The sequence below is a fragment of the Pelophylax lessonae genome (genome assembly GCF_965119305.1).
Source record: "Pelophylax lessonae genome assembly, chromosome: 6".
Lineage (NCBI taxonomy): Eukaryota > Metazoa > Chordata > Amphibia > Anura > Ranidae > Pelophylax > Pelophylax lessonae.
In genome coordinates, this window is record NC_138773.1 from 292,432,768 (window position 1) to 292,446,155 (window position 13,388).

A 13,388-nucleotide genomic window follows, 5' to 3' on the forward strand; every position below is an offset into this window, starting at 1 on the left:
GATGCATGGATAGGGGGGCAGCGCCCCTGCGCCCCCAATGCACCGGCCGCCACTGCTGAGCCCCCTCTCTATCCAGCGATTTCCTAAAACCTTTCTATAGTACTATGTGTATATATATATATATATATATATATATATATATATATATATATATAGACACAGTGCAAAGTATTCTGCCCCCTCCCTTGAACTTTGCGACCTTTTGCCACATTTCAGGCTTCAAACATAAAGATATAAAACTGTAATTTTTTGTGAAGAATCAACAACAAGTGGGACACAATCATGAAGTGGAACGGAATTTATTGGATATTTCAAACTTTGTTAACAAATAAAAAACTGAAAGATTGGGTGTGCAAAATTATTCAGCCCCTTTACTTTCAGTGCAGCAAACTCTCTCCAGAAGTTCAGTGAGGATCTCTGAATGATCCAATGTTGACCTAAATGACGAATGATGATAAATAGAATCCACCTGTGTGTAATCAAGTCTCAGTATAAATGTACCTGCACTGTGATAGTCTCAGAGGTCCGTTTAAAGCGCAGAGAGCATCATGAAGAACAAGGAACACACCAGGCAGGTCCGAGATACTGTTGTGGAGAAGTTTAAAGCCGGAGTTGGATACAAAAAGATTTCCCAAGATTTAAACATCCCAAGGAGCACTGTGCAAGCGATAATTTTGAAATGGAAGGAGTATCAGACCACTGCAAATCTACGAAGACCTGGCCGTCCCTCTAAACTTTCAGCTCATACAAGGAGAAGACTGATCAGAGATGCAGCCAAGAGGCCCATGATCACTCTGGATGAACTGCAGAGATCTACAGCTGAGGTGGGAGACTCTGTCCATAGGACAACAATCAGTCGTATACTGCACAAATCTGGCCTTTATGGAAGAGTGGCAAGAAGAAAGCCATTTCTTAAAGATATCCATAAAAAGTGTCGTTAAAAGTTTGCCACAAGCCACCTGGGAGACACACCAAACATGTGGAAGAAGGTGCTCTGGTCAGATGAAACTAAAATCAAACTTTTTGGCAACAATGCAAAACGTTATGTTTGGCGTAAAAGCAACACAGCTCATCACCCTGAACACACCATCCCCACTGTCAAACATGGTGGTGGCAGCATCATGGTTTGGGCCTGCTTTTCTTCAGCAGGGACAGGGAAGATGGTTAAAATTGATGGGAAGATGGATGGAGCCAAATACAGGACCATTCTGGAAGAAAACCTGATGGAGTCTGCAAAAGACCTGAGACTGGGACGGAGATTTGTCTTCCAACAAGACAATGATCCAAAACATAAAGCAAAATCTACAATGGGATGGTTCACAAATAAATATATCCAGGTGTTAGAATGGCCAAGTCAAAGTCCAGACCTGAATCCAATCGAGAATCTGTGGAAAGAACTGAAAACTGCTGTTCACAAACGCTCTCCATCCAACCTCACTGAGCTCAAGCTGTTTTCCAAGGAGGAATGGGCAAAAATTTCAGTCTCTCAATGTGCAAAACTGATAGAGACATACCCCAAGCGACTTACAGCTGTAATCGCAGCAAAAGGTGGCTCTACAAAGTATTAACTTAAGGGGGCTGAATAATTTTGCACGCCCAATTTTTCAGTTTTTTATTTGTTAAAAAAGTTTGAAATATCCAATAAATTTTGTTCCACTTCGTGATTGTGCCTCACTTGTTGTTGATTCTTCACAAAAAAATTACAGTTTTATATATTTATGTTTGAAGCCTGAAATGTGGCAAAAGGTCGAAAAGTTCAAGGGGGCCGAATACTTTCGCAAGGCACTGTATATATATATATATATATATATATATATACACAGGTCCCTCTCAAAAAATTAGCATATTGTGATAAAGTTCATTATTTTCTGTAATGTACTGATAAACATTAGACTTTCATATATTTTAGATTCATTACACACAACTGAAGTAGTGCAAGCCTTTTATTGTTTTAATATTTATGATTTTGGCATACAGCTCATGAAAACCCAAAATTCCTATCTCAAAAAATTAGCATATTTCATCCGACCAATAAAAGAAAAGTGTTTTTAATACAAAAAAAGTCAACCTTGAAAAAATTATGTTCAGTTATGCACTCAATACTTGGTCGGGAATCCTTTTGCAGAAATGACTGCTTCAATGCGGCGTGGCATGGAGGCGATCAGCCTGTGGCACTGCTGAGGTGTTATGGAGGCCCAGGATGCTTCGATAGCGGCCTTGAGCTCATCCAGAGTGTTGGGTCTTGCGTCTCTCAACTTTCTCTTCACAACATCCCACAGATTCTCTATGGGGTTCAGGTCAGGAGAGTTGGCAGGCCAATTGAGCACCATAATACCATGGTCAGTAAACCATTTACCAGTGGTTTTGGCACTGTGAGCAGGTGCCAGGTCGTGCTGAAAAATGAAATCTTCATCTCCATAAAGCTTTTCAGCAGATGGAAGCATGAAGTGCTCCAAAATCTCCTGATAGCTAGCTGCATTGACCCTGCCCTTGATAAAACACAGTGGACCAACACCAGCAGCTGACATGGCACCCCAGACCATCACTGACTGTGGGTACTTGACACTGGACTTCAGGCATTTTGGCATTTCCCTCTCCCCAGTCTTCCTCCAGACTCTGGCACCTTGATTTCCGAAATGACATGCAAAATTAGCTTTCATCCGAAAAAAGTACTTTGGACCACTGAGCAACAGTCCAGTGCTGCTTCTCTGTAGCCCAGGTCAGGCTCTTCTGCCGCTGTTTCTGGTTCAAAAGTGGCTTGACCTGGGGAATGCGGCACCTGTAGCCCATTTCCTGCACACGCCTGTACACGGTGGCTCTAGATGTTTCTACTCCAGACTCAGTCCACTGCTTCCGCAGGTCCCCCAAGGTCTGGAATCGGTCCTTCTCCACAATCTTCCTCAGGGTCCGGTCACCTCTTCTCGTTGTGCAGCGTTTTCTGCCACACTTTTTCCTTCCCACAGACTTCCCACTGAGGTGCCTTGATACAGCACTCTGGGAACAGCCTATTCGTTCAGAAATTTCTTTCTGTGTCTTACCCTCTTGCTTGAAGGTGTCAATGATGGCCTTCTGGACAGCAGTCAGGTCGGCAGTCTTACCCATGATTGCGGTTTTGAGTAATGAACCAGGCTGGGAGTTTTTAAAAGCCTCAGGAATCTTTTGCAGGTGTTTAGAGTTAATTAGTTGATTCAGATGATTAGGTTAATAGCTCGTTTATAGAACCTTTTCATGATATGCTAATTTTTTGAGATAGGAATTTTGGGTTTTCATGAGCTGTATGCCAAAATCATCAATATTAAAACAATAAAAGGCTTGCACTACTTCAGTTGTGTGTAATGAATCTAAAATATATGAAAGTCTAATGTTTATCAGTACATTACAGAAAATAATGAACTTTATCACAATATGCTAATTTTTTGATATATATTTACTTCGTTATTGAATCTATGTACCTCTATGGCTTTCACCTCATACATCAATATTCCAAGAAAGCAATGTTAGTGCAGCAGGTCACAGACGCAAACCCCAGAAACATAATTTCCTGCTTGTGTGATTGGCTCACCAATTTTCCCAGAAGTCTGCCTAAGATACAAGTCAGGTTTCTGGCATCCCCTGCAACAAAAATGTCATTTTTGGTGAGATATTTCCAATAGGAAATCACTGCTTAGGCCCCTTTCACACTTGTACTTGGACTTCGACGCGACTTGAAGCAATGCCGGTGTAATCTTGAGGTCTGTGGACCTCAAGTCGCATCAAAGTCAGACCAAAGTAGTGCAGGGACTATTTTGAAGTCGCTGGAACTTGAAGTCACACAGATATGAATGGTACTCATTGGAAATCATGGGGTACGACTTGTCATGTGACTTTGCACTCCCAAGTCACAGGACAAGTCACAGATGTGTGAAAGGGGCCTAAAGGGAGGCCCAGCAGCTTTCCTCATTAGAGCCCTGCAGGTGCACAGCTGATTGATAACTATGAAACCACTCCCATTAGACTCACTCTACACAGGGGCACAGAGAAACGCACAGGAATTTCTTCAGAATAACAAAAGGTAGGAATCTGCAACAAAGGTTGTTATAATCCTTGCAATGTACAGAGATCACCCAGCGGGGAATGTTTTTTCTCAACAAAAGTGGAGTTACACTTTAAGCAGAATCTGCGCTGTAGAGTTTTTGATCCCACAATCAGAACAGAAATCTATGTAACTCACCTGTTATAATGGTGATGATAAGCTTTCCTTCTGGGGACAGACATGATAGGAAAAACTCCAAGGTTTCTTTTATTGGCGTTGTATAGTAGACCACCTGAAACACAGGATAACCCCACTTCAGTAACCAATGTGTGCTTAAAGGAAAACTCCTCTTTTTTTACCCCCTTCCTGACCAGGGGGTATTTTGCGATTCGGCACTGCTTGACTTTAACGGACAATTGCGCGGTCGTGCGACGCTGTACCTAAACGAATTTGGCGTCCTTTTTTTCCCACAAACAGAGCTTTCTTTTGGTGGTATTTGATCACCTGTGCGATTTTTTGATCACGCGCTATAAACAAAAAAAGAGCGTCAATTTTGCAAAAATAGCAATATTTTTCACATTTTTTTATATGAAATTCCCCCCCAAAAAAATGTAAAAATCAAAATTTTTTAACTTTTCGGCCAATTTGTTTTATGCTACCTATGTTTGGTAAAAAAAATTGCAAAAAGCGTATTTTGATTGGTTTGCGCAAAAGTTATACTAACAAAGGGAAAGATTTTTGTCATTTTTGTTGTTTTTTTTTAACGCGTAATGGCGGCGATCTGCGATTTTTTTTGCGGTACTGCGACATTGGGGCGGACAGATCGGACCCTTGACTGACATTTGTGACACTTTTGGGGGTCCCAGTGACATTTCTACAGTAATCAGTGCTATACATATGCACTGTTACTGTAAAAATACACTGGTAGTGAAGGGGTTAACTTTATTTGGGAGGGAGGGGCTGTGTGTGTCCCTAGGGGCGTGGTTTCTACTGTGATTGGCTGTGGCTTCAGCTGTAAGGACACTGATCAACGGATCTACATACTAGATCCGAGTGATCAGTGTCTTTACAGCGAGGAGAATGACAGGTGGCTTGTTTACACAAGCTGCCTGACATTCTCCCTATCCCCCGCCGATCGCCAAGTGACCGGCGGACATCGGGTCCGCTGGTCACACGCGCGGGGGGGTCCGTGACCACGCGGGAGCGCGCCTCCGGCGGCTCGCGCTCGCTCCCTAAACCCTCACAGGCAAGCAACGTAGACCTACGTTAGTTTGCCTGTGAGGGGCTGACCGCCGCCGTAGATAGTCGTGCGGCAGTCGGCAAGTGGTTAAATAAAATATATGTAATTACTACAATAATAATATAAAAATAATACAGTGTTGAGAAGTTCATTTTAATCTACAGCTGCTAATATTTTTTTAAAAGGAAAAATATTCAAGTTTTGTGCTCTTGGATACATAACAATTCGTTTGTGACAGAATTTTTACATAGCTAGGATGAAAAAAGACACAAATTTATCTAGTTCAACAATTAGAACAAAATAAATACATAGGAACCTTCATATGCAGAATCCTATACCCAAAACTGGCTTTTGTCTTTATTTTTTTCGTACACTTTTTTGGTGAATGGGTAGGGGTACGATGTGCCCGATATCCATTCACATAGGGGGGGGGGCGGGATCTTGGGGCCCCCTTGTTAACCTCTTTAGCCGTATTCCAGAGTGTGGCTCTGGGTTAACTTTCAGTACCAAAATTGGTAACCCCGAGCCTGTGCTTTTCCAGTGCTTTGTGCCTGGAAAATTTTAACGACCATGGCTTCCAAAAAGCATTCTTTTTGTGCAAAAGTGCTTTTAGACAAACTGGAAAACAGTGACAGCTAAAAGCGCTTTTGCGCAAAAAAAAAATGCTTTTTGGACGCCACAAGTCGCTCCGACTTAGAAAAAGGGTCCGGAGCTTCTTTGGGGCGACCCGGAGCGACCTGCATTGACTTCAATGATATGAAGTCCGTGCCGGCCGCTCCGAGGTCGCGGTGCGAGCTGCGCACCGCGACCTGTGAGGTCGCCCCGGCAAGTAGCGTCGCCCCAGTGTGAACGGGGTCTTAGGATCACAGCTTTGTATCATGTCATTTAGTGTATTTACATTTTTGAAATTGCCCCCGGTTCCACCCCCCTGCGTCACAACGCTCGCAGGGAAGGAAACCAGAAAACAGGTGCTGGCATTGGCTGGGAGGACGGCGGGGGATCGCACGGGAAGGTGAGTTTTTAAATATAAAACAACAGATTTCCATGCAAAACAATGTACCGCTTTTAGCACAGAAATCCTGACATAATCAGACCACCAGGAAAGTTAAAGGGGGCTTCCAGATTCCGATAAGCCTCCCCTCGCAGACTCCCACAACCACAGCCCACGGTTGTCGGGAAGAGACCCCTGTCCCCATCAACATGGGGGCATGGTGCTTTGGGGTGGGGGGGGCCTGTCCGCTCACTGGGCTCTCTAGCGCCTGTCCGCTCTCATCCGATCCCATCTGATCCGATCCCCCGGACGGATGGAAAATAGGGTTTCCATCCGTCTGGATTTCATGGACAGGATCGGAATGCGGACGGCAGTGGGTGTCAGCGGACATGTCACCGCTGACATCCGCTGCCCCATAGGGATGTATGGAGGATCCGATCAGATCCGCCTAAAAAACTGACAGGTGGATCTAATCGGATCGTTCGAGTGAAAGGGGCCTTATACAAGCTGTACACTCACTACTTTACATTGTAGCAAAGTGTAATTTCTTCAGTGTTGTCACATGAAAAAATATAATAAAATATTTACAAAAATGTGAGGGGTGTACTCACTTTTGTGAGATACTGTATATACAGTACACACTATATTGTCAAAAGTATTGGGACACCTGCCTTTTACACGCACATGAATTTTATTGGCATCTCAGTCTTAGTCCGTAGGGTTCAATAATGAGTTGACCCTCAACAAATCATTTGGTGGAGGGGGGATTACGGTGTGGGGTTGTTTTTCAGGGGTTGGGCTTGGTCCCTTAGTTCCAGTCAAGGGAACTCTTAAGGTGTCAGCATACCAAGACATTTTGGACAATTTTATGCTCCCAACTTTGTGGGAACAGTTTGGGGATGGCCCCTTCCTGTTCCAACATGACTGCGCACCAGTGCACAAAGCAAGGTCCATAGAGCCAGGGATCAGCGAGTCTGGAGTCCTGACCCCAACCCAGCAGAACGCCTGTGAGATAAATTAGTGCAGAGTCTGCGAGCCAGGCTTTCTCGTCCAACATCAGTGACAGACCTCACAAATGAATTTTTGGAAGACTAGTCAAACATTCCCATAGACACACTCCTAAACCTTGTGGACAGCCTTCCCAGAAGAGTTGAAGCTGTTATAGCTGCAAAGGGTGGGCCAACTCAATATTGGACCCTACGGACTAAGACTGGGATGCCATTAAAGTTCATGTGCATGTAAAGGCAGGTGTCCCAATACTTCATTATATATATATACAGTGCCTTGCAAAAGTATTCGGCCCCTTTGAACTTTGCGACCTTTTGCCACATTTCAGGCATCAAACATAAAGATATAAAACTGTAATTTTTTTGTGAAGAATCAACAACAAGTGGGACACAATCATGAAGTGGAGCGAAATTTATTGGATATTTCAAACTTTTTTAACAAATAAAAAACTGAAAAATTGGGCATGCAAAATTATTCAGCCCCCTTAAGTTAATACTTTGTAGCGCCACCTTTTGCTGCGATTACAGCTGTAAGTCGCTTGGGGTATGTCTCTATCAGTTTTGCACATCGAGAGGCTAAAATTTTTGCCCATTCCTCCTTGCAAAACAGCTCGAGCTCAGTGAGGTTGGATGGAGAGCGTTTGTGAACAGCAGTTTTCAGTTCTTTCCACAGATTCTCGATTGGATTCAGGTCTGGACTTTGACTTGGACATTCTAACACCTGGATATGTTTATTTGTGAACCATTCCATTGTAGATTTTGCTTTGTTTTGGATCATTGTCTTGTTGGAAGACAAATCTCCATCCCAGTCTCAGGTCTTTTGCAGACTCCATCAGGTTTTCTTCCAGAATGGTCCTGTATTTGGCTCCATCCACCTTCCCATCAATTTTAACCATCTTCCCTGTCCCTGCTGAAGAAAAGCAGGCCCAAACCATGATTCTGCCACCACCATGTTTGACAGTGGGGATGGTGTGTTCAGGGTGATGAGCTGTGTTGCTTTTACGCCAAACATAACGTTTTGCATTGTTGCCAAAAAGTTTGATTTTGGTTTCATCTGACCAGAGCACCTTCTTCCACATGTTTGGTGTCTCCCAGGTGGCTTGTGGCAAACTTTAAACGACACTTTTTATGGATATCTTTAAGAAATGGCTTTCTTCTTGCCACTCTTCCATAAAGGCCAGATTTGTGCAGTATACGACTGATTGTTGTCCTATGGACAGAGTCTCCCACCTCAGCTGTAGATCTCTGCAGTTCATCCAGAGTGATCATGGGCCTCTTGGCTGCATCTCTGATCAGTCTTCTCCTTGTATGAGCTGAAAGTTTAGAGGGACGGCCAGGTCTTCGTAGATTTGCAGTGGCCTGATACTCCTTCCATTTCAATATTATCGCTTGCACAGTGCTCCTTGGGATGTTTAAAGTTTGGGAAATCTTTTTGTATCCAAATCCGGCTTTAAACTTCTCCACAACAGCATCTCGGACCTGCCTGGTGTGTTCCTTGTTCTTCATGATGCTCTCTGCGCTTTAAACGGACCTCTGAGACTATCACAGTGCAGGTGCATTTATACGGAGACTTGATTACACACAGGTGGATTCTATTTATCATCATTAGTCATTTAGGTCAACATTGGATCATTCAGAGATCCTCACTGAACTTCTGGAGAGAGTTTGCTGCACTGAAAGTAAAGGGGCTGAATAATTTTGCACGCCCATTTTTTCAGTTTTTTTATTTGTTAACAAAGTTTGAAATATCCAATAAATTTCGTTCCACTTCATGATTGTGTCCAACTTGTTGTTGATTCTTCACAAAAAATTACAGTTTTATATCTTTATGTTTGAAGCCTGAAATGTGGCAAAAGGTTTGCAAAGTTCAAGGGGGCCGAATACTTTTGCAAGGCACTGTATATATCTATATATCTATATATCTATATATATATATATAGATAGATAGATAGATAGATAGATAGATAGATAGATAGATAGATAGATAGATAGATAGATAGATAGATAGATAGATAGATAGAGATATCTATCTATATATCTATATCTATCTCTATCTCTATCTCTATCTCTATCTCTATCTATATCTATATATATATATATATATATATATATATATGTTGTTTTTTAAATACAAGGAAATTAGTCTGTAAGCTGTGTCCTTTGGATACAGACACTGTTGTAAATGGTTCTATGTACTCTGTAAAGTCAAGACCATATTTTTTTAAATACATTGTAAAGCTAAGTAGTTCATATCTTTCTTAGTGCAACAAATTACATTTATAAGCTACAGATACGATCTAAAGCTATGCACAGTTTTATACATGTAAATATCTACTTTTTTGTGAATACCAAAAAAAAAAAAAAAAAAAATAGGATTAAAACATCCAAATTGCACAGTTACTGGAAAGCATAGATAGAGTAACTGACGACCTCTGGTGGACACTACTGGTATTGTAACCTAGATAATATGAAGGTAAAGGCGGCTGAATGGCCTCTTTGATGTTTTCAAGTTTACAAACTGATGACATTTTCTGGTTACTTACTGTATATCAAACATTTATTTTAGAAAACAACATTTACGTACAATTGACAGCCATGTACAAGGATCATTTGTTTACTGTAAAATTATAGTATTAAAATGAAGGAACTTCAGCCAGTAGAAGATATTGTTCACCTACAGGAGGCAAACTTATTTTCCTCAATGAAGCCTCCATTCTGCAAGTATTCACATTATATGAATTTAGTCATCTCTATAGGAGCCCCAGCTGTCAGCGGAAGCTGGAACTGATAGCCAGCAGTCGTGCAAATTGGTGACTACTGGATCTCAAATGGGTTAGGAGGTTAAACAGAACGTGTGTTAAAGTATAAGGGATGTCGATGCTGAACACATAATGAGCAGGGCACTCTGGATGTAGTTTGTGGGGGGGCCCATTTCAAATAACTGGAGTCACTTTATGAGGTTTGTTACACTAGATTAACTTTCTGCCCCCCCCCCCCTCCCCAACAGACCCAATAACACTTTTATTAGCCATTCTGTTTACTTTGTAACTTCCATTTAAACATTACCTGAATCATATGAATGAGATCAAACTTCTTAAACTCATTATTTTGTTCGGCGTCTTCTCTGTACTGAGCTGTGGTCTTTTCATGCCAAGTAAAAGTTACACCCCCCAGGTCTGGTATTTCGGAGAGATTGGCTAAAAAACAAAGCCATAATGGCACTATAATGACGGTATAGTAAATTAAAGAGTGAATAACAATGAAATAAATGCATTTGGAATATTGTATTTTAGACATGTTAGAGCGGAGCTAAACCGTAACTGAGCACCACAAACTGAAAATGCTTTTTCATTTATTTTTAATATATAAAGCAAACCTTCCCATCCATCCATATCTCCATGCTTTGTTTTGTTGAGAAATTACTATGAAAGACACCCCCCCCCCCCCCCCCCAGCATTTCTAGCCGCGGCTATCTTGAGTAAAGACAGATGATTCATGTAGCATTTACTTCCTGGAATCCATCTGCCCTTCACTCAGGCGTGCAGACGGAAGGGTGTGTTTAGCTGAGAAAGCCCTCCCCCCTCCCGTCCTCCAGATGAAAGAATAAAAGGCCCATGAAGACTCCTGAGATCATTTTGGTCTATGCCAGAAACCAGGAAGCAGCTGAATATATGTAAAAAAAAACAGTTGAAAACAAGTAAATATAATATACTTTTTTATATCTATTTAAAAATGCTAGCGGCAAATGGATTAAAAATAGTTAACATTGATTGAGAGAGTGAAGTTCTACAGAAGAAGCAGCACATTTCAGCAAGGAGTATGGACATAGCTCTTCTTGCCATACCTCTGTGGGTCACAAGAGTGAACTTAGTTCTGCACCCCTGTGACCCAGATTCAGCCTGACGACCCACACCCTGTTGTCACAGAACCGATCCAGGCTCTGCAGGGATCCTGACAATAATGTTGGGATCTTCCCAGGTGCCTGACCAGCAGCTGGCTCCGCCTCTCCTGCCTCCTCCACAGTCCAACCCTCCAGTGAGCGCTGGAGGGGAAGACACTGACAGTCACTGCTCTGTGATCAGAGCGGTCCCGAGAACTAAGCAATCTGCAGTCTTTGATCACTCAGTTCTTGGTGTAGAACCAACGGGGGAGGGGGGCAGCTGCATCAGATGGAGGCTGCAGCCATCTACATTAGTATGTATGTTTATTATTTTATATTTCCATACTTTACTTTTAAAGTAAATGAGTGACAAACCAGGGTGATTCAAACTGAGCTCAAGATGGTCAAATGCCTAAGCAGTGGTTACCTTTAGTAAAAACTGAATGTGAAAATTATCAAATAATCTTCATATTCAGTACTGGTTTACTAAAGGCAGATAGGTTGTTCACTTCAGAAACAGAATTTTCCCTTGGCTTGGTGAAAGTTCACTTTGCAAAGAACACCCAGAAAAACCTAAATTTTTGCTTGCACATGATTGGCTGATTGTAGTCTGCTGAGGTTCTCCTCATTTGCTAAGCTAAGGGAAAATTCCTTTGGAAAGTGAACACTTATGGCAGCTAAAGCAACATAACTTTTCTTCCAAAGACTTAAGGCCGGTACACAGGATACGAAAATCGGTAAAAGTAAAATTTGGTCCAACGAACGATCTGCCGATTTTCGGATCGTCAGTATGGTGCTTTCGACAGCCGATTACAAATTTTCGGACGACAAAATCTGTATGTGCAGGCTATAAAATTTTTATCATAGGTCAACACAACGTCTGATTTTCGTTTAATTAGTACAGTTTTCGTCCGAAAAAAAATCGTAAGAGCAATACTAGGCATTTTACAGAAACGAAAGAACACATACAAAACAATTCAACACATGACATCACTTCTGAAGTTGAATTCTGTCGTATGAGAATTTTCGTATGAAAGTAACCTCTTCACTTTTCATATGGGACAAGCATGCAACAAATATCGTACGCACGATCGTTTGATAATCTGATTGTTTATACGAGGCTTAAGGCTGGATACACATTATACAACTTTTGTTGGTAGATTTCCTTTACTATGTAGTGCAGGGGCCTGCCTGGTTGCATACAAATTGAAAGTGTTTAGATTTGACCTCATATTATATGGTTTTGGTAAATCTAAAGGAAAAAATCCAAAGACAATTGTATAGTGTGTATGGCCCATAAGCTTGGGTTTGCCCCCTCCAATCACCAGCATCCCTATTAGTCAGTGAGATTACTCATCACAATAAAGGATCGATAGCCCAGATAGCAGGTATAACTTGCCACAAACCTGTGGCAGTGTTGAATTGTAAGTCTGTTAACTTGCTGCACATTTTCACTGGTAAGTTGTACACTTGCGGAGCAGTTGAAGCACAAGTTCTAGTTGACACTTTGAAACGTTCCTATTTGCTAATAAGTGTCCCTGTGCCTGTGCTTTATTAATAAATGCCGCTATAAACGGCCGGTCACGTGAGGGCAGAGGGGCGCTTAGAAATCAGGTATACGGCAGCATTTTATTAATAAAGCACAGTCACTGGGACACTTGTCATTAGCAAACAGGAACATTTGTGTAAACATAACAAAGTGGATTAAGCAGTAGCTTAAGTAGCTGGGGGGGCTGTGTAAAATTCAGGGGGTGTTTGAAGGGGGGCTGTTTAATATGCAGGGGGGCTGTGTAATATGCAGGGGGGTTGGGTAAGAAGGGGGAGTGATGTGCAGGGGGCTGTGTAATATGCAGGGGGGCTGTGTAATGTAAAGGGGTCCAGAGGTACAGGGGCTGTGTAATGTAAAGGTGTCTTGAGGTGCAGGGGCTGTGTAATGTAGAGGGGTCCAGGGGTGTGGAGGCTGTGTAATGTAAAGGGGTCCAGAGGTGCAGGGCTGTGTATTGTAAAGGGGTCCAGAGATGCAGGGGCTGTGTAATGTAAAGGGGTCCAGAGATGTGGGGGCTGTGTAATGTAAAGAGGGCCAGAGGTGCGGGAGCTGTGTAATGTAAAGGGGTCCAGAGGTGCAGGGGGCTGTGTAATGTAAAGGGAGCCAGAGGTGCGGGGGCTGTGTAATGTAAAGGTGGCTAGAGATGCGGGGACTTTGTAATGTAAAGGTGGCTAGAGATGTGGGGGCTGTGTAATGTAAAGGGATCCAGGGG

The 13,388-nt window shown here is 42.4% G+C and overlaps 1 protein-coding gene across 2 annotated transcripts in view; it reads right to left on the bottom strand.

Moving 5' to 3' along the window:
* LOC309559244 (histamine N-methyltransferase-like) overlaps positions 1-13,388 on the bottom strand; it is a 29,948-nt gene that overhangs the window by 4,669 nt on the left and 11,891 nt on the right. For both annotated transcript variants that reach the window (XM_082262464.1, XM_082262463.1), the window contains 2 exons: positions 10,317-10,447; positions 4,211-4,304 (listed from right to left, as the gene is read on the bottom strand). In XM_082262464.1, the coding sequence (XP_082118590.1) occupies positions 4,211-4,304; positions 10,317-10,447 (225 nt within the window). The remainder of the gene's footprint in view (positions 1-4,210; positions 4,305-10,316; positions 10,448-13,388) is intronic.